The sequence below is a fragment of the Diabrotica undecimpunctata genome, chromosome 4, assembly GCF_040954645.1.
Source record: "Diabrotica undecimpunctata isolate CICGRU chromosome 4, icDiaUnde3, whole genome shotgun sequence".
NCBI classification, from domain to species: Eukaryota; Metazoa; Arthropoda; class Insecta; order Coleoptera; family Chrysomelidae; genus Diabrotica; species Diabrotica undecimpunctata.
The window spans coordinates 93,582,431-93,607,760 of NC_092806.1; the positions used below are offsets into that span (position 1 = coordinate 93,582,431).

The 25,330-nt window shown below is 31.3% G+C and overlaps 1 protein-coding gene across 1 annotated transcript in view; it reads left to right on the plus strand.

Annotated features, from left to right (window-relative positions):
* Positions 1-25,330, plus strand: part of Cse1 (chromosome segregation 1) — a 239,371-nt gene that overhangs the window by 130,972 nt on the left and 83,069 nt on the right. The window contains exons 6-8 of the mRNA XM_072529922.1: positions 3,832-3,999; positions 4,088-4,217; positions 4,874-5,037. Coding sequence (XP_072386023.1) covers positions 3,832-3,999; positions 4,088-4,217; positions 4,874-5,037 — 462 coding nt within the window. The remainder of the gene's footprint in view (positions 1-3,831; positions 4,000-4,087; positions 4,218-4,873; positions 5,038-25,330) is intronic.

Below are 25,330 nucleotides of genomic sequence, written 5' to 3' on the forward strand. Positions count from 1 at the left end.
GGATGTCCGTGATATTTGGAATGGGATACCTATCGTCTATAGTCTTCTCATTTATCTTTCTGTAATCGACTACGATTCTCCATTTAATTTTTCCAGAGGCGTCTGGTTTTTTTGGTACGACCCAAATTGGAGATGACCAGGGTGATTGACTTGGTCTGATGATGCCTTGGTCCAGCATTGACGTGATCTGTTTTTGAACCTCTTCTCGATGTACGTGTGGATATCGATATGATTTTGTGAAAACTGGGACTTCATCCGTTGTTCGTATGTGGTGTTTTATTTGATTTGTAAATGTTAAAGTATCATCAGGATTATGGAATATATCTGCAAATTTTCTGCATAAACGTCTGATGTGCATCTCTTCTTCTGGATTTAGATGATCTGTTCTGATGAGAGGATCGCTATCTATTCTTGTTTCTGTTTCCATTGGAATAATGTCCGAGGTATACAGGTGATATTCATGAAGATCTATTGGATTGCTTCTAACAGGATCGGTGAGTGCTACTTTAATAGGTTCATCAGTATTGTTGATCATTTCGGTCCAGGCTAGCTGATTGCAGGCTTCACTGAGAGTTTCTCTTAGAGTTGCTCCTTGTATTTCTTGTTTTGGTATAAGTATGGTGCCTTTTGTTTGTTTTACTGGAAGTCTTACTTGTGTGATTGTTCTGGGTTCCGATTGAATTGTATAAAATTGTGTTTTGTTGGTTTCATAATAAAAGATAGGGAGAACTGAGTGTGCTGTAGTTAGTGTGGATGCTGGGAAATTAAGATTTGCTTGTAGAAGTTTTAAGTTATCGAGGCCGATAAGACCATCAAATGTTTTATGGAATTTAAAAAGGTAGAATTTTAAATTAATTATAGAGTTAAATTCTGGGAAGATTGGAATTTCAGCACAATATTCCTGTGCGTGGTTTTGAAATATTGAACTGACTACAAACGGTTCATGTTTGATAAAATTTTTATAAAATTTGGATGCAATTTCGGGGTTAAGAAATGATTTGGTTGCCCCTGTATCAAGAAGAAGTTTAAGGGCAGGATTTTTAATTTCGATATATGGAAGTTCTTTTTTATCTGAATACGAATTGAGTTCGATTACGTTTCTTCGTTTTCCTCTTGGAGTTTTGGAAAATTTACATATTCTTCTTCGTATTGGGCATTTTGGTAATCTTCTACGTGGTAGTCATCTGAATATGCGTCCTGATTTGGATAGTAGTATGTCTGTTCTCCATAGTAGGCATCGGTATCGTTTTCGTCTTGTTGTTCAATATTGAATAGCTCCTCTACGGTGAACTTTGGGGTGTGTGGTTGCGGTTGCTGCGGCCTAAAGTTTCTGAAGCTTGAACCTCTGTTATGTCCCGTTTGGCGTGTACTTATAGACATCGGTGTTGGTTTGTACTATTGTGGTGGTCTGCTTGCCCATGGGTTATGTCTTGGAGGTTGTGTGTTTGCCATGAATTGTTGCCTTGGTTGTTGGAATCGAGCGGGTTGTATTGGCCATCTTGGGGTAAATGTTGGTCGGGACGGTGCTGGATTACTTCCGAAAAATGGTTGATGTAACTGTGGCCTGGGCATGGGTTGTTGCCATTGTGGTAGTGTTGTGAACTGCGGCTGTCTCTGGGGTTGTGTGTGGGTAGAATTCTTATTTGGCAATGAAAAATTGGTTGTTTTCTGCAAATACCTAATATTGTTTTCTTCTTGGATGAATTGAAGAGCGAAAGCAAGATTTGTAGTCCTCATTGATCGTATGGTTGATCCCATTGGTTCTCGTAATCCTGCTAAGAACGTAGTTAGGGCCTGTTGTTGAAAGAATTCCTTTTTGCTCCTCTTTACATCTGCATTGTCGGTATGTAGTTCGATGTGGTTCGAAATTGTGTTTAAAAGTGACATTACTTTCTCGTGGAACTGTTGAGGAGTTTCGTTGGGTCCTTGCCTTAAGTTTACCATGTCTCTTGTAAGCGAATTTTCATTACGTTGATCGGCAAAGTTTTGAATTAGTATGGTCCTTATCGTGGGCCAATCTTTACACCCATATACGGAAATGATTTCTCGAGCTCTTCCTTTAATTTTATTCATTACACCTCGAGTTATCATGTGATTTTGGAAGTTATCGGGATTATTGTGATCCCAGAAATGATTGAGAAGCATTGTAGTCACTTCAATGAAGTTGTGAAGTTCATTAGGGCTACCATCGTAATCAGGCACGATGGAAAGATCTTTATTGACGTCGAAAACTAGAGCGGGAGCGGGTGTTATGGCCATAGTATTTAATTCACTAGCGGGAGTAATAATTATAGATGGTATATCTAAGCTATTTAAAGTATTATCTAAAGAACTAACGTTGGTTTTTAAACTAAATTGAGAAGCTGAGTTATTTTGCGAAATAGAAGCAGCACCAGGTTCGATAATCGATTCACTAATAGTTGAAAGAGAATTAGTAATTTTAAAAGATGAAGCTTGTGAAGCAATTAAATTATGTTTAGAAAATATTTTAAATTTGCTTACAGATAAATGATGATGCTTGGGTGCATTTCTTTTCGAATGAAATGGTTTCTTTTCTTCTTTCGCTTTCTTTTTATCGTCTTTCGTCATATAAATTGATTTCTACTCTTTAACTCTGGATTTTCGTTGACTTCTGGGGTTGAACGGCCGTAGTTTTCCCTGGAAGTTGGTTGGTTCGTAGCGGGTAAACGTTTAAGAACGACGAGGATCCTCTGTAGACTCTCCCACTATCTTACTGCACTGTGCCACTTAAAGGTTTAAACTCACGAAGGTACTTTTTAAAAAGACCCTTTATTAACTTTTACAACTATACTGCACTGCTTTATTGATTGAAAATAACTGAATTTAATTACAATACTATTTCTTTTATATAAAAATTATATGCTGACAAAACTGTTGATTGGGTTTGCTGACCTCCGGGGTTACTGCACCGTAATTTGCACGATGTTGCATGTTCTTGTTGTTGATGTTAACGATGTTGCAGTTTTCAAGGAAACTAATTAATTTTAAAAATTTTTGTAACCGCCGTTTAAAGCTTTTTTTATGTTTTAATAGAAAAAGTTCAATAATTCTACCTCAAATAATAGTTCAGTTTTTTAATAGTAAGCAAAAAATCTAAGAAATTGCATTTTTTACACTAAATTGTTAAAAAGTATGGGTTTTATTTAAAAATCCTTTATAAAAAGGTATATTTATTACTATATTACTATATACTATTTATTATTATAAAAAGAACGATTTCGAGGTACATCACAGAACGTTTTCGGAATGAGAATTCCATTATTAGTGCTGTTAATAGGTAGTAACAGCACTGATGATGAATTCTTATTCCGAAAGTGTTCTGTGATGTAGCGCGAAAGGGTTCTTCTTTTTAAATAAATATGCCATATAACAAACCGTACCATCTATGACGATGGGGGTATGAGGGATGAAATATCCATCTGGTATAGATGGATAAATTGCATCTAGTAAATGTCAAGTGGTCTAATGTGTTTAGGTGATCCAAGAAGTGTTTGTTATCTGATACAAAAATGTGCCCCGTCAAGTGCCATGCTTATTGCCACGTGCCTTATTTTTTTTTACTAAAATTTTTGTGACTTATGGTATATAGCTGACTACAGGAAATTAATTTTCCTTGTGCAGTATAGGCTTTCTTTATTTAAGCCTATATTAACTAAAAAAATTCAGATTCCTCGATTTGTCACAGTCCCGAACAGGATCTTTTTTTGTTTAGTTCCCCGGTGTATTATGAGATTCGTTTTATTCGACTTTTTGGTTTTGTTTTAAGCTATGTATTTAACAGAACTCTCCATGGTTATTTTCTTCTTTTAGGATAGCGAAGAGGCTGGTATTATGGAACAATTAAGATCACAGGTATGCGATAATATAGCTCTGTATGCACAAAAATATGATGAGGAATTTCAGCAGTTCTTGCCACAATTTGTTACTGACGTTTGGAGTTTGTTAGTGTCAACTGGTCTTGAGCCTAAATATGATCTGGTATAAACATTTGTTATATTTAGTAATAGTTTTAGTGTGTCATTAATTATGTAGTCTAGTATATTCATTTCTATATTCATAATTTTAGTTAGTTTCAAATGCTCTCCAGTTCTTATCGTCAGTTGCAGAAAGAGTTCAGTATAGACATTTATTTGAAGATAACAATGTTTTAAGCAGCATCTGCGAAAAAGTCATTATACCCAATATGGAATTTAGAGGTAAGCCATTCATCTACTAGAGTTATATGTTTTCAGAATAGTTGTAATTTAAAAGTATTAAGTATGATGATATTTAAAAACTCATAAAATATGTCGTCCTTGAATTTGTAACGATGACATTGCCAGCTCTCGCCGCCGGCTTGCCACCTATCTTAAACGGTACCGTTACCGGATGGAACGGTAATGTTCTGTAAGGAAAAATAAACTTACTGGTTGTTGGTCTAAATCTTGCCCTCAGCTTTTATTAAATATCGTGGGAATAAAATGAAATTATAAAATTTAAAATGTGAAATGTGACCAGAAAATTGCTTTAATTTATATCATTATTTAATGATGCACTATTTATCGGATTTATGGCCGTGGTGTGGACTTATTTATACTCCACCTACTGTTTGTCTTTTGCTCACTGATGATATTTCTCGAATATCTGCACTCAAAAGTAAAGTTCGCCTAACCTTCTGGCTCAGGTCTAGTGTTAGGGTTTTCATGTCGCCCTAACAGGACTTAAGAAGCTCTTACATAACTGGAAGAGATGGCATTATGGGCTCTCTATATCTGCATTATTTAGTCTTCATTTTTTCCCTCAATGACGGAACTGACAACTCAAACAAATAGGTATATGCTTAGACATATACATATTTATCTCTCTTCTTTAGTTTCAGATGAGGAGTTATTCGAAGATAATCCAGAAGAATATACACGTAGAGATATTGAAGGTTCTGATATTGATACTAGGCGAAGAGCTGCTTGTGATCTCGTAAATACTCTTAGTCAGAACTTTGAACAAAGAATTATTGACATATTTGGCCAATATTTACAAGTAAGTATCACAAATATTTTTAAATAGTTTCCACAGTAATCCTAATCGGGTATCATGTATATTCATTGCATATTATATTTTTGAATATTATAATAAATAGTCTATATGCTGATGAAATTATAATTTATACATGTTCCTAGGTAATTTTATATTTGTCATTACCCTTTTCCAAGTTTCCCAAATTTTTATATTCCATTTCTTTTACCGTTGAATTATAGAATTGAAGAGGCTTGTACTTATTTACTTAACGACCCTTGTGTTCACTTAAATATTAGTCCGAGATTTGACGGTTTTCTGCTGAAAATTCTGTTTATGCATGGATTTGCTTGAAATTTTGACAGTAGGTAGAAAATAGCTCAAAGATCAAAACCTACCATAAGCGAATATGTGGTTTTTCTAGGAGTGGTTACCAGGGTGGTTAAACTTGTATAAAAAAAAACCATGATAGTTGCTAGAATTGCGAATTTTAAGACAAAAATCTTGTTTGAAGTTTGTTTCGAAACGTTAACATTTTTTGAGTTATTCTTGACTGAAAGTTAACAAATTAGACGTCAAAAAAGAATGTTTTTAAATGGTTTTTCATGAATAATACCAAAAATTTAGATTTTATCTGGAAAACTGCATATAAAATGAAGTTTATAAAACAAGGAGATTCGCTTTTTATTATTACCGTAAACTTAGTATTAACAAAGTTATAGCTGTTCTAAAGTAGACTTATTTATCGAATGCAAAAATTCAAATATATGATGTTAAATTGTAGCGTTATAACTGCTACATTGCCTGCTTTCTTTCTTATGTTAATATATTTCGTTAATTCTATTCTCCAATTTCCATATCTTCTGTCATAATTCATATTCTTCTATATCCTCCATTGTATCTCTTATTTTTTTATATATTTTCTCAGATATAGATTGTATCAGAATTATGTCGTTACTTAATTGATTCATTATTCTCTTTTCATTTTTACTGGTATTTGGTATAAAAACCAGTTGGCGTCCAAATCTATCTTCTTTACACATATATATTTCAGTATCTACCTTTCCTATTTTCTTAATAATCATCATTTTTATCTTTTACTCAAGTTTCTAAAGAATGAATTTTATTTTCATCTCTATTTCTGTTACTTTTAAACGAGAGGTGCCATCTTTATTCTCTGTTTAGTTTAATGCTAGTGACAAAGACTCCTTTTTGTTGACATTTCCCCCTTCCCGTTCGATACAAAAGTCGATATAATGGCTTTTATTTCTAAAAATGTCGATTTTCTTCATGACTTTTGTAAAAGTATAAATAACCAATTGTTGTGTCGTCTCCTGAATTAGGAGTCAACCTCCGGGATACATTTCTCAGGTGCGGGTCAATTTATATTAACATCCAGAAGACCAACCGGCCTGAGAATGGCACTATCATTCCAATAGGAGAGTTGACTCCAGGGGAAGAAAATCCACAACTAACAACATGGCTTGCTAACAACCATAGCAGAAAAGACCAGGATAAAACCTAGGATTTGGTGACAAGCATTTTTCCTTACTATAATGTAACACTGTAGCAAGAAGTCGAATAATTTTTATTTAAATTCAATATATTTAAACATGTATTTTTCTCTCATTTTTTTTAATATTTTAATAAACATGTGTTAATTTAACTGTGTATTGTTTCTTCTTTTTACTTGTTTGCGTGTGTTGCTCCAGAGTAGGCCATATTCACGTCCTGAGTGAGCTAGCCAGGGAGTGTTTCGTATAACGTCTAATGTAGCAATTTTGCAATTGATACATTAGGGGTTATGACGTTAAAATTTGGTCCCAACGGGAAACGATTTGTCACTCCAACGTTGTTAGTGATGTTAGTCGGATTGTAGCAGCAAACTAAGGTTTGCGGTTACAAGTTGACAACAGCAGCTCAACGTTGGGAAGTTACAAATTGAGCCTCAAAGGATTACAAATTGGCACCCAATGAATGTTCGTTGGAACGTTACAAATTGGGGCCTAACGTTACAAATTGGCGCCCAACGTGGGGGCGCCCACGTTGGGCGTGGGCGCCCCCCCAATAGCCAGCAGTTCTTTCTCAGTAGTAGTGTACTTACGTTGAGCTTTAGAGAGAGTTTTACTAAAGAAAGCTATAGGATGCTCTAAACCATCTTCTTTTTGAAATAATACACCCCCAACACCAGTGTCACTTGCATCACAAGCAAGATAAAAATGCTTGTCAAAGTCTGGACTAGCAAGAACAGGAGCAGATGTTAGTGCCTGTTTAATCTGACTGAAAGCTAAGTTAGCTTCTGGAGTCCAAACAATAGACTGTCCTTTCTTTTTACCCTTGAGTAAATCAGAAATGGGAGTACAAATGGATGCAAAATTATTCAAAAATCGACGGTAATAACTTATGTCTAATTTTCATACCTAGTGCAAGTGTCTTGTTTTTCCGTTGAGTGGGTTCAAATATGAGATTTGTTCGGACAAGCACATAAAAATTGCCTAGGATGATTTATCTTCGCGGGACTTGAGGTCACTGCAGGAAAACTATTAACAAGGGCGTTAATATTTTCCATTTACCCATTAGGGGTGTTGCGTTAGGCATAATTCTTTATCTTTTGGAGTGAAAGTAATCTTATGCATATATCTTCTTTTATAGAAACCTCTGGTGTAAGATTATGAAGCTTTGAAGTTTTTGATTGCATTTGAATTGTCTTTAACATTTTAAATACATACGTCTATATTTATGCAGTTCTAGTTCTATTTCTTTTGTGTAGATCCCTGGATAGTGTTTAGTGTTATAGCAATTTTATATGATATTACCACAACTTATCTTATCTTTGCTTTGTATTTTCCTTTATCATAAGTGAGCCAAATTTTATGCAGTATCTTTAATGTCTTTTGTGTAGAACTTTGACTTACTAGGTATTGTGAAGAATATACTTATCTTTATCTGACAATCAAAATTACTTGTGTTACTTAATTATCTTGATATTTACCTACCTTTAATTTTTGATACTATTTGGTACAAAAATTACTTTATCTTATACTAGCTCAATGTCAATTTGCTGTTTTATTGACTTGCCTTAGTCCATAAATATGCATATGCAATATGCCGAGAATTCATTCTCATTATCTTCTTATCTTTAATAAACAATGTAATTGTTTTCAGACCATACTGTCTATTGAAGTTTAGTCATAATAAGTTTCTCTGATTTAGTTCACAATGATTGCCCTCATCAATGCATAACTACAATGAATTTTCTTTTTCTTGAGTGTTATATTTTAATGAAATTTTTTTTATTGCATTTACAAGGTAGATTTAACCTTATGCATACTACTATTTAGAAATCTGGTGTAGGGTTGTGTCTCTTTGAAATGACAATGGAAAGGTTTTGTTTTTTATACCCTCTTGTATAACTTTGCTCTGTACAATTTTTCTGTATAGATTACTTTATTATTCTAACAGGTGCATAACGTTTGGATTTAAATCAAAGTATATTTATGACTAATTTTTCTTTTTCAGTTCAACTGAGTATAATTTTGTGCAGTTTTCTTTTCATCTTGTGTAAATTTTATACTTAATAGATGTCTAGATTGGTCTTACTAAATTTTTACTTATTTCTTTTATATTTTGATGTTTACCTTATCTTTCTTAACTGCTTATAATGTTCTACTCATACTATCTCATGCAATATATGCAACTAAAATCTAGATTAGTATTATGATAACTAATATTTAGATTTATATACCTACTGCATTACTGATGATTATGATATCTTATCTTTTATAACTTAATGATTATATGCATATCTAGTGATATTGCTAATATCATAATTACCTTGGTTTAAAATTAGCTTCCCTTAAGAACTAACATTCTTGAAAGAATGTCTTTCTAACGATGTTTATCTCCATGAGTGATAGATACATCGTCCCCATATTAGTTGTTTTTGTATGATATTTATGTAATTACATATATATGGGACCGAACTGTGGTGGAGATGTACATTTATACCACTGGATCTTCCTTTAATGGTAAGGTTGTCTTTAGGGTATGGCGTCGGGGGGTTCATAGTACACAGGACTGTCGTCTCTGAGGAGCGCTTTCGAGGTTTAACCATGGATTATGAGCTACTGCGTTCATACCAACATGATTTCAATCGGCCCAGTGTATAATCGATGTACAGTACCAAAGATTACGGATAACCCTTAACGTAGCTTTCCTCCCTCTTGGTCTACGACCAATTTTAGTGTGACGAATACTATAATTCGTTGGGATAAAATATTTCCCTGAGTATTAACTCTAAAGCCTTGTAAGGAATTGCTATAAGGTATAGCATAGGATTATTTACCTTACAATTTTAGTGTGACGAATACTATAATTCGTTGGGGATGAAATAATACCCAGAGTGCTCACTCTAAAGTCATTTAGTGTATATAGTATTACAATACTGTAATACATAGTTTATATTTATGTAGTTAAAATTTTAGTTTAACGGATACTATAATTCGTTGGGTGATAGTCATTTATTTTTTTTGACTTAGGTTAATATAAGTATATTAATTTTTATATCTTATCACAAGTTAACCATTTTCACTTTATTTTGTTTAAATAATAGTACCTAAACTTACAAGTTATTATACCTATATCTAGGTATCTAGATAACTTTATTATTTGGTAGAGATTACCTTTATTATTATTTTGATGATCATAACATATAATGAGTTTAGTGATGAGAAAAATTTCTCAAGGTACTTTAGAAATTTTTCTACTGGGTGGTGGAAGTGTGTAGCGTTATAACTGCTACATTGCCTGCTTTCTTTCTTATGTTAATATATTTCGTTAATTCTATTCTCCAATTTCCATATCTTCTGTCATAATTCATATTCTTCTATATCCTCCATTGTATCTCTTATTTTTTTATATATTTTCTCAGATATAGATTGTATCAGAATTATGTCGTTACTTAATTGATTCATTATTCTCTTTTCATTTTTACTGGTATTTGGTATAAAAACCAGTTGGCGTCCAAATCTATCTTCTTTACACATATATATTTCAGTATCTACCTTTCCTATTTTCTTAATAATCATCATTTTTATCTTTTACTCAAGTTTCTAAAGAATGAATTTTATTTTCATCTCTATTTCTGTTACTTTGGAACGAGAGGTGCCATCTTTATTCTCTGTTTAGTTTAATGCTAGTGACAAAGACTCCTTTTTGTTGACATTTCCCCCTTCCCGTTCGATACAAAAGTCGATATAATGGCTTTTATTTCTAAAAATGTCGATTTTCTTCATGACTTTTGTAAAAGTATAAATAACCAATTGTTGTGTCGTCTCCTGAATTAGGAGTCAACCTCCGGGATACATTTCTCAGGTGCGGGTCAATTTATATTAACATCCAGAAGACCAACCGGCCTGAGAATGGCACTATCATTCCAATAGGAGAGTTGACTCCAGGGGAAGAAAATCCACAACTAACAACATGGCTTGCTAACAACCATAGCAGAAAAGACCAGGATAAAACCTAGGATTTGGTGACAAGCATTTTTCCTTACTATAATGTAACACTGTAGCAAGAAGTCGAATAATTTTTATTTAAATTCAATATATTTAAACATGTATTTTTCTCTCATTTTTTTTAATATTTTAATAAACATGTGTTAATTTAACTGTGTATTGTTTCTTCTTTTTACTTGTTTGCGTGTGTTGCTCCAGAGTAGGCCATATTCACGTCCTGAGTGAGCTAGCCAGGGAGTGTTTCGTATAACGTCTAATGTAGCAATTTTGCAATTGATACATTAGGGGTTATGACGTTAAAATTTGGTCCCAACGGGAAACGATTTGTCACTCCAACGTTGTTAGTGATGTTAGTCGGATTGTAGCAGCAAACTAAGGTTTGCGGTTACAAGTTGACAACAGCAGCTCAACGTTGGGAAGTTACAAATTGAGCCTCAAAGGATTACAAATTGGCACCCAATGAATGTTCGTTGGAACGTTACAAATTGGGGCCTAACGTTACAAAATAACCGGAAAATGGTAAGTTTTCATGGAAAACTTTAGATTTGCATGAAAATTCAAGTAATTTATAAATAAAATATAAGTCCGCTTATACTTTTTGTAACGCAGAAAAAGTAATAAACTCACCTCCACCAAAATCACTCTACCTGAAAGCATTCGTTGTTCATTTACAATTTACTTCACATTTATACAAAAAACGTTACATTCTGGAAGTTGAACTTGTTTAAAAGGTTTAGCTTTAAAAAAAATTAAAAAAAAAAGGACTTGAAGATGGAGCTAAACGCATACGAATACAATCTTTAAGCACCCATATCTCGTTAAATTTTTAGTTTTTAAAAATAAAGAAAAGCTAAAATCTTAAGTAAAAAAAGTTGTTTTTTGTATTGTAACATTTTTTCTGTATCTCTTTTAGTTGTTAAATTATTTTGAAAAGGGGATTTTTTGAAAAATTACAAAAATAGTGTCTTTATTTTAAACTCTGATTTTTTCACTACTAAATTTTTTAAACCAGTTAATATTTGTATATAAATAAAGTAAATCGTAAATAAATAACGAATAGTTTCAGTCAACGTGGTTTTGTCGGGATGAGTTTGTTACTTTCTGCGTCACAAAAAATATATGCAGACTTTAGTTATATCTTACCTTAATTTTCATGCAAATCACTTTTACCAATGGTCATTTTAAATGTTTTTGTAAGTCTTTAAAAAAGTTTCATAAGTTTTCTAGGAAAAACTTACCTTTTACCTCTTATTCAATATCATATTATGTTTGGATTTTTTTATTCGATAAATAAGTACTTTCGAACAGTCATAATTTTCTTAATATGAAAATATTAAGTTTTAACATTTTTGTCTTAAAATTCACTATTCTAGTGACTACCATGGTTTTGTTTGATAAACTTTTTCCACCCCCAGTTATCCATCATAGAAGGTAAAAAGTTTCGTTTTTCAATTTTAGAAATTGAAAATTTAATGTTTATTGTTTAAAAAAATGCAATTGGAAAGAAGTGTAAAAAATTGCATCTTTCCTTAAAACATTTTTAATCCGTTAAACATAACTTATAGCTTTCATATTTCCCCTAGAAAAACTTTATAATATGACTGAAACGTATGTTAAATTTCGTTAGGATTGGTTTAATAGTTTTTGTTAATAATATTGCAATCCAGTTGCAAAAAAGTTTTAAATTTGCGCAATTATACTGGGCCCAAAATATACTTACCATGTTCGGATAGTATTATGAGGTTTTTTTTTCTGGTTTTTCCCTCATAATTTACTATGGAATCACTAACAGGAGAATTTTACTGTCATCATGGCATGTATTTGTCTTTTTAAAGACGAATTACGTGCTATGATCTTTTCTGATAAGTATTCTCAAGTTAAAGTTGATTTCATGCAATCGAATTAACTATCTTATAAGTAAAGTCGTCCCAGGAGCGCAACTCAATAATATTGACAATATCATTTTAAAGTCGTCTACTTTAAAATGTATAATGTATGTCTGAATTGTCAATATAAATGAGTCAGATAAAATTAAATTATTAGAAGAATTGTTAACTAACAGAAAAACAAAAATTTGTTTAATTTACTAATGTTTGTATTTTGAGAACGATTTCCGAAGTGGAAATTGAAACGTCAATAAACGTACTTTAAACTTTAATTGTGGCTTATTCCCATTTAAATAGTAATTAATTTTTTGGTGTTTTCCCCTTATTCTTAGTATGCACATTCTCTCTGAAATTAGTTTGAAGTCAACGATTAGATCTTTCCTCTTTTTATTTACCACAAAGCATGTGACGAACACTCTATTTTTTCCTCCGCTATTGAAAAATAAAGTTATTTATTTTTCTATTCCGCTAAATATTGCCTTTGAATAAAAATTAGGATTTTTAATACATTTTCCTATTTACCACTCTGCAAATTATATCCTTTTGAAATAATCGTTTGAGTATAATTTTTGTCGGACAATTGTACGATAAGGTCTAAATTTATGTTTTCTTAAAATTCTCCCAGCATCTGTCTTTGGAACACCTATTTTCTTCTCAATATAGCGTTAAGTCAAGTTTTTTTTTTATTTAGAAAAAACGTATAATCTATATCAACCACGCAGAGTTATTATTGGAGTAACGTACACAAGAGTTCATTTTATTTACATTAAATAGATGTATATAAACGTAAATCTTTTAAATAATTTATTACATGGTCAGTGTTTATGGTTAAAGTGGTTTTAATGTCATCTGAGATTCCATATTTTCTTCTTGTTTCTTCGTGGTACTGGCAGTCAATCAGAATATGCATCACCGTCAATGGGCGAGAACAGTTTCTGCAGGTTGGAGAAGATTCTTTGTTGATTAAGAATTTATGGGTTAGTGCAGTGTGTCTAATTCTTAGTCGGTTAGTTATTACTTGGTCCCTTCTGTTGGATGGATTATTCAAGATAAATCTCATATAGTTTGGTTCCTGAATCTTTCCAGTAGTCTTGCCATATGTTCATACAGTGGTCTTTAATTAGGTTTTTGAGATCGGAGTATGGGTAATTTCTTGATTTGGTTGTGTATTGTGAGTTTATTCGACTTGTGTTTGCTAGGTTGTCCACTCATTTCCAGCTATTCCTAGATTCGACGGTACCCAGATAAATGCTACTTGTTTTCGTGTTGATTGAATTATATTTATCTCATTTTTATAGCCCGAAATATTGGATTTGTAGGGTATATTTGTTTTACATCTTATTGAGCATTTAATGAGTCAGTGATGATGACACATTTATTCTCACAACACGTTTTGAAGAAAATTAAGGCTTCCAAAATGGCTGTGGTCTCGCCTGTGAGGATGCAGCAGTTTGTAGGTATGGATATAGTGTGAGCAGTGTATTTACAGTAGTATGCAGCAGCGTGTCCGTCATGAACTTTAGAGGCTAGGAACTTTAGATCACTGAAAAATTTGGAGATAATTAGGATAATGAGATATCACTTCGGAGTACAAGTGTTTAATGAAAATCGGATTTGTAGTTGATTTGGGGTATTTTGTGAGGGTTAAGTCAATGGTGAGTGGTTGGATTGTCCATGGAGGAAAATTTACACTGACTTGTCAAGATCGATTTAGCTTATCCATATCAAAGTTAAAAGATTTTATTCGTTGTATAAGGGGAGTACTATTTTTCGTTAGTTTTGTAGAACCAATAATGGGATGGCAAATTTGGGAGAATACTGGATGTTGTTTCTGTGCTAATATTTTCCCTATATAGTTTAGGGAGAATTAGTCATCCCTTGCTTATCCTTCAACTAGTGATGATTCGTCAGTTTCGCCAGCTGAAGAAGGGTTAAGGTTTATTTTTTTCTTTAATTTGGTGATATTATTTTTTAACCTAGAATTTTGTGTGTAACAATAAACAAAATTAAGGATCTGAATTAGTTCCTCTGGTTCATTGGAGTAATCTTTAGAAGTTAATTCAGGGTTATGAGAGTTTAAAACATTCTCCATAAAATCACATATTTCATTGAAATTTCGTATAAAAGGAGGTGATCTATTTTCGAGTTTGTCTTTGATGGATTCTAGGGAGTGAATGACATCTTCGAGGGGGTTTTGGAAGAGGTTTTGTGTTTCTTTTTTGCTTTATATTGTTCAGGGGTATTAAAAACGGATGAGTCGGTGGAGTCTGTTTTTGGGTTGTCTTCGTTAATTTCAGAAGATGATATGTTATGTCTTTTTAGCTGTTTAGAATTGACTGCATTATTTAAGGTTATTGCTGTTTGTGGTGTCGTAGTATTTTTAGTGTTATTTACAGCTGGTGCTGTTGTTTTGGAAGAAGAAGACGCAGTGTTTGGATTATCTTTAGACATGTTTTGGATGAGGTCGATTTCCGTAGTATTTTCAGTGTTATTTACAGCTGGTGATGTTGTTTTGGAAGAAGAAAATGAAGTGTTTGGATTATTTTTAGATATGTTTTGGATGAGTTCGGCTTCCGTAGATTGATATATTTTATCATTAGGTTCATTAGGTTTAGATAATGACGATGTGGTTTGAGTTGAATCTGAGAGGGGAGTTGAATTTTTTTGGTGCAACTGACCGTCTATGAAGAGAAATACCCGGTATGAAGTATTATCATGACTTATGGTAAAAGAGTCAGGAATAGACATATTTTCCAGGGATGTAATGAATGATTGCCTTCTAAAGCTCAGAACATGACTGTACTCACTTTCAGACATACCTACTCGAAGAAAAGTCATTTTGGATACAGTGTGAATACCAAGTTTTTGTAATTCTTGTTCAATTATTTCGTTCGGGATTGTATCACATGTATTAGATATTAGAAGTCTCTGGGCTGGAGAAATTAATCTTCTTACTTCGACTTGACATCCATTTATTTCGATATATTTATAAGAATGAAGAAGAGCATCAACAGTGTTTTTTGAAGAGAGGTATATGCATGTCCTATTGTTAGCAATTCTGGAGGCAAAAAGTACATTAACTGGACCCACTAGTGATCCAACAGCTACGACGTAATCATGGATTTTTGTACCTTCAATGCTGGAAATGACTATTGCTTGTTGTTTTGTTGGATGTTTAAAATAATTTACGACATCTGAGTGACTGTGTTTAGTGGAGTTGTGTGTAGTATTATTATGGTATGAAGTCATTTGATTAATTTTCTTGATTAGAAGTTGAGCCGGTCCTGTGGCCGGTTCAAAAAACTGGTCATGACCCAACTGGAATTTTTGTTATCTCTTTACGTAGATAATATTTAAAGGTTATTTTGTTCTTGTTACAAAAATAATACGAAAAGAAGTGCTACTCACTTGAGATAATATTGTCAGCACTAACTAATGCACTTAAATTTGTAGTAGAGGTATAAAATATTAAATTATGATTTGTTTTTACCATTTAAAATGACTATTTTTCTGGACAGCTGATAACGTGGTAGATTTGATCGCTATCGGGGCCGAACTCCAAAGTCAAGTTTTGTAAGTCAAGTTGCAGATTTAATTCAGATGCAGCAGTAACATTATTTTGGCATTAAATATAATGCCAAATGCATGTCGTATTTTTCATAAATTTCACTTTCATGTTTTTGTTGACAACACTTGAAATAGATAATAGCATACAGTGTGTTCTATTTCGTGATAATTTTATTTAGTGGAATCAATAATTTAAAAATTTTAATTCACTTTGAACCAACAATAAGCAGTTAAGTATTCACTTTACTTTCACGTTAAATAGTTACTGATTTTTATTTTTGCTAAATAAAACTGAAAAAAATATTAACATAATAGTAATACAACGAAAAAATGCGTTACTGCGTGTTTTATTTTTAAATGCCTTTAATATGACGTCAACTATAAACATTTTATTTGCAGAGTAGCTTCAGGTGAAAGAATTAAAAATGTAAACGAAAAATGTCAAAATATATAGGATGTCCCATATAAAAAAATGGGTGTGGCAGTCCAGTGGAACTGCCGGTAGAAGTTATACTTCTATACACGCGTTTGTCGTTACAAATTTATATGGGAGTCAATCTGCACAATCATTTCATATGTAATGCTATAGGTAAGAGAGAGCAGAAAGAGAAAAAGAATTAGGTATACAGGTAAATGGTGCATCGTTTGCTGTATATAAATATTTGACCTGTAATACGAGTATAGTAGGTAAATGAAGGATTGAATCAATATTTTAATGAAAATATATATTTTTATTTTCATATGTGTATAAAAGGAGTTGAATGTAAAAAAAAATTTTTACACATACTCTGCAGTAAAATTCATTGTTGATTTTGTTATTAATATAAAAATACAATACACAGCCACATAATTCAATATTACAATACAATACAAATTAAAATGCAATATTCATAAGTATTTAAAAATGACAATATACATACATAACTTACGCACATGTTTAATTTACCATGATAATAATATTAATAAAAAAATAATAATATTAATAAATATTAAATACTTTTACAAAAGGAACATTTTTATTCTCGAGAGAGAAAGAGAGATAAAATATATCTTCTGTCTCTCTCTTACCTATATCTTACATATGTAATGATTTTGCCGATTCACTCAATATATACGAATACACACAAATTTCCAACGTCGAACGCGCGTATAGAAGTAGAACTTCAAAAAATGTTTGTGGAAGATAAAAATAAAAAACCAACAACTCGGATTATGTTGTAAATTTTCATTTTATTTTAAAATTTAGCATTTTTGCGTATATTACATATATTTAATAAGACTAACGTGGGGTTTTTAAATATTTCAAAAATAAAAAAGGAAATTCATATTGGGATTCGAACTCACATATACCAACGTATAAACCAAACACGTAAGAAATTTGCCAATTAGACATGACATTAAACGTATTTCAAAATTGACAGTTCTCGGCCATACAGTGATTTATTGTAATTATTATTTTGAAATACAAAAGCCTAAAATAATTATGAACATTTAATAAATAATACAAAACATATCACATAAATAATAATATTAATTATATTATATATATATATATATATATATATATACAAAAGGAACATTTTTAATCCTGATAGAGAAAGACAGAGAAAATATATCTTCTGATTCACTCCCGTGCAAATTTCCAACGTCGACCGCGCGTATAGAAGTATAACTTCAAAAACATAAGTTGGTCTTATATTTTCTTACTGTAACCCCCTAAAAAAAGTATTTTACTCCACTGAACCCTTCCATAATATATCTATTAAAAGTTCCCCTAAAGTTTTAAAATTTTTTTCAAAAAGAAGACATATTACCCGAATGGCTACGGCCATCCGACTTTTTACGTGGAAACGATTTTTTTACCCTTTTGTGAAACAGGCGCATCACGCAAAAAAATTTATATAAAAAGTATTTGATAAGAAAAAGGTATTTATCTAAAGACGGCCCTGTATCTCGGCAACAAATAAACCGAATGTATTGTTTTTGTTTTGAAGAAGTGTGTTTCAAAGTTCTATAAGTGTACACATTTGGAAATTGACGTGTGTGAAACTCGCGAAATTATTTTATTTATTTATAAGCCAAAAAATTGTTTATAACTTTAAAAAATTCTCCAAGCTCTCCTATACTAAAACAATTTTTAATCGAATGTGATTACTTTTCAACATCGCACTTAACGTAGCCCTTAACGATAACTTTTCAACGAAATCATATTCCACTTATCAATTTTACAGAGGCGTACCAAAAAATTTTTTAATTACTTATTTAAACACATAAGTAATTACGGAAAAATTAAAACAAAGACCGATATAACTATTAAATTATCATGTGTCTTTTAAGAGGTATCTTATATAATAAAGTAAAATTTTATTGTTATTATAGAGTACCTAATGCAGTACTTCAAAAAACAAAAATCTTTGCAAAATACTTATTTTTTTATTAGACGAAACAATTTGAAATTTTAACATACGATCTCGTCGTTGCCCTTCATTCTCTATTTATAGAATTGCTGTCTGCTATAAACGTTATATTTGTTTCGTTTTAAGTTGATTTGAACTTATTTAATTATTTATTTATAATAAATATATTACTTATTTATTTATATATATATATATATATATATATATATATATATATATATATATATTGTTATGATGTATTGTTTGTTTGAATGATGAGCAATGAGTATTTTTAATAATATAATATATAGGGTTTTTATCGCGGTTCTCAAAGAATTAGTTTGTAAGTACTTTTTTAAATTATCTTTATTATAACTATTATGAAACACACATATATATCTAACCTAGCCAATGTAAATTTAAAATACACTATCTTTTAATTGATATTCTTATAAAACTAATTAAATTCTATAGACAATGTAAAATTTAAACAAACTATCTTCAAAATTGAAATTGTTATGACACTAACTAAATTATATTAACAAAATTTTGTACCTTTCTTTCACTGAATGCCTAAATGAACTGTTTTCCACTATATAGATTCTAATCACCACTGAATGTCTTCGTACTTCGGTTATCCTTGTTTTTGTGAAATTACTTTTTCCAATTATCAGCTTCTACCAATTTAAGATATATTTTTCTTCACCAGCATTTATAAACCACCAAGCAAACCAGCAAAACAGCATTTATATTTATTCTTCTTTTCAATATTCCAATATCCAATTATTATAAGTTGATTTATACTAATCTCCAATCATAATATAATTTTAATTTCTTCCAATATTCTTCTAATATACTTTTTTAATCTTCAATAATTATTTGTGTATAATTATAAATGTGCATAATTTTTAATCTTCATTTAACTCACTATATTAAACAATTGGACTATTTGTAACTGATTGACTGTCTTGAAAATTCTGAACAATTGACTTCACTAACTAAATGAGTCTATCTTCTACTAACTTTCATAATAAACTGGCCATCTTGAATCCAAATCACGGGTATTTATATCTTTTCGGATGTTCCAGAACCATCTGGTAAGAGATCATGTTCGATTTAGTTCTATTTCTTCTATATGGATGTTCTCGAAAAAAGTATCTGTTCGATCCACCGACATAATCATTATTCCAGAATGTTCCAACATAAACAAAGATCAAATTCTGCATTCTGGAGAATTCGTTAATGTTCTATTGATAATTTTGTTGACATTTAGGCTTTTCAGATCAGAATAAACATTTAAATCATTAAATATATATAAATTAAACATTTTAAACTAACATTAATATTATAACCCCACTTTAATTCCTAAAATGTCACTTGGAGAGTATGTATAGTGTGTTGCCTAGTCACATGGCTCACTTAAATATATCTACAAAATCATAACTACTAAAATACAACTTTTTACAATTATTATATGCTAATTTCTTAAAATGCCCTCACATAAATATATTTTTATAAAATTCTCTAGTATATAACTTATTTAAAATAATCAAATACTTTTTTATATCTAATATTATGTAGTATATAACTTATAAATTATTTTCTATAAACCCCAATCGTATCAATATATATATATATATATATATATATATATATATATATATATATATATATATATATATATATATATATATATATATATATATATACTTATTTTTTTCATTAGACTAAACAATCTGAAATGAAATTTTAACATACGATCTCGTCATTCACATCATTCTCTATTTATAGAATTGCTGTGTGCTATAAACGTTGTATTTGTTTTTCTTAATTTAAAGTTTTCTTGTGTTTGTTTGTTTATATAAATATAAAAATATAGTATGAAGTTCATATAAATTAAAATGAATTAAGCTAAACTATTATTATGTGAATACGTGTATATAGTAGTGCAATTGTTTATTTCAGTAAATTCTTGAAATATGAAATGAAGATGGCACTAACTACTAAAGAGTTAATATCTTTTTTTAAACAAACTAGTAGCTTAAATATTAGTAAACAAATTTTGTTTTTTTGTTACTTGGTGAAAAATTCTTCTAATAATTTAATTTTATTTGACTCATTTATATTGACAATGATATTGCCAATATTGTTGAGTTGCGTTCCTGGGACGACTTTACTTGTAAGATAAGGTTAATAGCTTTGTTAGAAGACTCAGATTGTGAAAATGCTGACTTACTTAATGTGGTTTATTTGCCGCCGAGATTAGATTAGAAAGTTTCTGATGTAGAAGACATTGATATTTGTGATATGTGACAATATTATTTGTGAAGAATCAATAAAATTGGATATTGCCGGTACATATGAAATACAAGTGATTGGGAATTCTGACGATTCTGATTATGATATTCCTTTGAACCACAGATAAAACGTGCAAAGAAAAAACCAGGCAAAAATAGTAAATCCAAATTTGTCTCAAGTTGTAACAACAGATATTCCTTCGACCCCAGTAGTAATTCAACATCAGTCTGATTGATATTTAGACAATATAAAGGCCAACCATGGAGGCAAGTCATATATTGAAGTTTTTCACTCTTTTTTGATCAAAACGTAATTGAGAGCATTCTATATTTATACAAATATTTATACATCGCAGAATAACCGTCACGATTTTGAAATGAATAACATAGATTTAAAAAAAACATGTTGATATTCATTGGTGAAAGGATGAGGATAAAGAAGTGCACATTATAAAAGAAAGCATGAGCCGACACAGATTTATAGTTATAATAGTGAAGAAACCGCTACATCAGTGTCAAACTTAGTACATGGACGTCAATCTAAATTTGCTTTACCAGATGAAACCAGATTCGACAATATTGGCCACATTACAAAAAGAGACGATAGTGCAAGAATGTAGGATATGCAAAAATAATACTATTTATTTATGTAAAAGGTGTAGAATGCAACTACACCCTGAATGTTTCGAAAATTTTCACCTTAAAATTTAATTTACATTTAAGATACAATATGTTTCTTTACTAAAAATTGTACTGTTTTCCTTGAAAATGCGAAAAAAATCGTTTTGGTTGTAAATTAGTCTTAACTTATGCGTTTTTATTCCAATCTAATAAATTAATTGTCAAATTTCTCTTTGTATATTGAGCGGCCGTTAATGGGTTAATACTATATAAAGAATAAACTTGCCTCAAATTTACTTTACTTACCTCAAAACTATTTTAAAGTTAATAATAAAGTCCATTTAATAAATATATTCCCAAGAAATAGAGCATACTACGCCTATGCACATATTTAATGTATAACGAGTAAACTAAAATATCAAATTTCTCTCATTCCCATTCTTTCTAAGAACGTAAATATATATAGACCAGCAAAATATTGATAAGTTTACCGATGCTTCAAACTATTCAAAGAACTTGTCTCACTATACACTCGTGAATCGCACCAATTTATATTGTTACGGGGGCAAATTTTTATGAGACTATCTTACTTTTCTACATATTTACATGGGCGAAGGATACACAATAAAAATGACCCCGGTAAGAATTTACTGCAGACATTTTACATGGTTCCCACTACCATTTAGTTCAATTTGTAGATTAGTCACCTTTAATTGAAAATTGTCCGACTATAGTTGATCGATTTAGCAATTAGCGAATATTAGTACACGTGTCAGTCGTATTATAAAGTTTGTCTAGGCGGAATATGAAGGTGTAAGTTATGTTTAAGGGGTCAAAAAAATTTAAAGAAAAAATTTGATTTTTGCACTTTTTCCAATAATTGGTATTTTTTGAACAATAAACATTAAATTTTCAATTTCTACCCAGCCCAGTGTTATGTAAAATTGAAGAACGGAACGACACAATTACTTCAACGAAAATACCGGTTACTTGACTTGGTTTTCCGGCTGGAATTTTTGAATATGAGATGCGCCCTAAAGTGAAGTATAAGATGTTTTTTAAACGTTAACTTTGTTAGAATAACAGCTCTGTGCCAGTGTGTTTTGTAAAATCTATTATTTTTATTTCTACACTTTACACTGTTAATATGTTTTTTTACGTACAATGTGACGGGTTTTTCTAGTGCTTCGCAGTAGTTTTTATCCATTTTTTTCACCTTTAAAGTAATCTTTTTCTTATGGTTATACATGAATTCGACTACATATGAACATTTAAGCTAATACTACAACTTTAATATTTTGACCACGGATACTAAGAGAATGGTGTGTTTGTTTTACACCTTAACTTTCTTCACTCACCATTCATTGAACTGCTGAAGCTTGTAAATTAAATAAGCGAAACGTCTTCAAATATAGAAATGGAACTGTGATTTCCTTTTATTATTTCTCCTTTGGCCGATATCCTCGTGACCAAAAGATTTATTTTTTTGGAACTTACTTATTGTATATATATATATATATATATATATATATATATATATATATATATATATATATATATATGTATATATATATGTGTATATATATATATGTATATATATATATATATATATATATATATATATATGTACATATATATATATATATATATATAAATATATGTATATATATATGTGTATATTTTGTTGTTATATATATATATATATATATATATATATATATATATATATATATATATATAACTAAGTTCTCTGAGGTTGTTGAAGCCTTCTATGAGGAAATCGAAAGAGCAAAAAAGCAGGAACCGGCCCATTACAATCTGATAATGGGAGATTTTAACGGGAAACTCGGAAGGAAAAAGGACGAACAAGAAGTAGCAATCGGAGATTTTGGAATCGGAGTAAGAAACGAAAGAGGCGAAATACCTACCAACTTTCTACTGCAACACAAACTGTATGCAATGAACACCTTTTTTAAGAAGAAACAGAGTAGAAAATGGACGTGGGTTAGTCCAGATGGAAGAACTAAGAGCGAATATGATTATATAATAACAGACAAAAAGCAAATTATTCAAGATGTCACTGTACTTAATAAACTATCAGTAGGAAGCGACCACAGACCACTAAGAGCTAGAATAACGATAAACCTACAAAAAGAAAGAGCAAAGATGATAAACAGTGGCAAACGCATAGTTTGGAATTCACCAAATCAGCCAGAAGCGTACATAAAAAATATAGCAGAAACTTTACAGAGTAATAATCCCAAACCTCTAAGTATCGACGATCATAATAAATTAATTACAGACTCGGTTAGAAACGCACAACTCAAATTTTGCAAGAAAAATTACACCAAAAGTGAAAAGATTAGCAAAGACACAAAAGCTCTCATGGAAATACGACGAAACCTAAGCGAGAAAGAAAAGGGAAACAAAGAAGAATATAGAAAACTAAATAAAAGAATTTCAGCGGATATTAGAAGAGATGTAAGAAGATATAATACTAATGTAATTACTCAAAGAGAACTCACACAAAGTAAAAAAGAAATATACAAGCTAGAAGATAAAGACGGAAAGGCAACAACAGATAAACAAAACATTCTGAAAATAACTAGAGAGTTTTATAAAGACCTCTATACCAGCCAAAGACCACAAGAAAATTTACCGACACGAGTAAAGACTCTCATAAATCAGGGATCGGAAATACTTTTACCCATTACTGTGTCAGAAGTAAGATCAGCTTTAAAGGAAATGAAGAACCATCGATCGCCTGGTGACGATGGACTCGTTATTGAGGCAATAAAAGCAGGAGGAGAAATTCTATTAAAATCAGTAAGCGAACTGTTTAATAAATGCTTACATGCGGGTACGATTCCTAAAGACTGGAACAATGCAGTGATAGTCTTGTTACACAAAAAAGGTGATATTACTAAATTAGAAAATTATAGACCCATCAGCCTCTTGACACATATGTATAAACTCTTTATGAAAATCTTAACAAAGAGACTAACACCTAAACTTGATTTCTATCAGCCCAAAGAACAGGCAGGCTTTAGGAGAGGATATGGCACAAATGACCATTTGCACACCATAAAGATCTTAATTGAAAAATGCATCGAGTACAACATACCACTGGTTCTTGCATTTGTCGATTACGAGAAGGCTTTTGATACTGTAGAGTTTGAAACCGTACTGGAAGCCCTAAATCAAAGCCGAATAGATTACAGGTACACGTCACTAATCAAAAACATCTACGAGAACGCTACATCAAGTATACGACTACACGAAGACACAGAAAAATTCAGCTTAGGTCGAGGAGTAAGACAAGGAGACAATATTTCACCAAAATTGTTCACGGCAGCTCTAGAGTCAATATTTAAGAACACCCAATGGCAAGATATGGGCATCAATATAGATGGAGAAAGATTAAATCATTTGAGGTTTGCAGATGATGTCGTATTAATCGCAGATAACTTACAGGATACAGTTTCTATGCTACATTCGCTTAAAAGTATGTCTGAAAGAGCAGGATTAAAGATAAACTTTGAGAAAACTAAACTTATGACAAATCTCGTAATGAGTGGAAATATAACTATCGACAATAATAACATACAACAAACAGACACTTACAAATATCTGGGACACGAGATCAAAATAAACAGAGACAATCAAACAAATGAAATACAGAGGCGAATAGGCCTGACATGGGCAGCATTTGGCAAACTAAGCCATATTCTAAAAAGTTCAATTCCCATGTGTCTCAAGCGAAAAGTTTATAACCAATGTGTTTTGCCTGTACAAACTTATGGAGCAGAGACTTTAACACTCACGCAGAAATCTGCGAATAAACTAAGAGTTGCACAACGAGCCATGGAACGTGCAATGCTGAATGTGAGCCTCCGAGACCACATAACAAACCGACAAATCAGGCAAAGATCAGGAGTTCAAGACGTCATCGAAAGAACCACGAGACTTAAGTGGAACTGGGCAGGACACTTAGCCAGAACACAAGATGGACGATGGACAAGACGAATTATGGA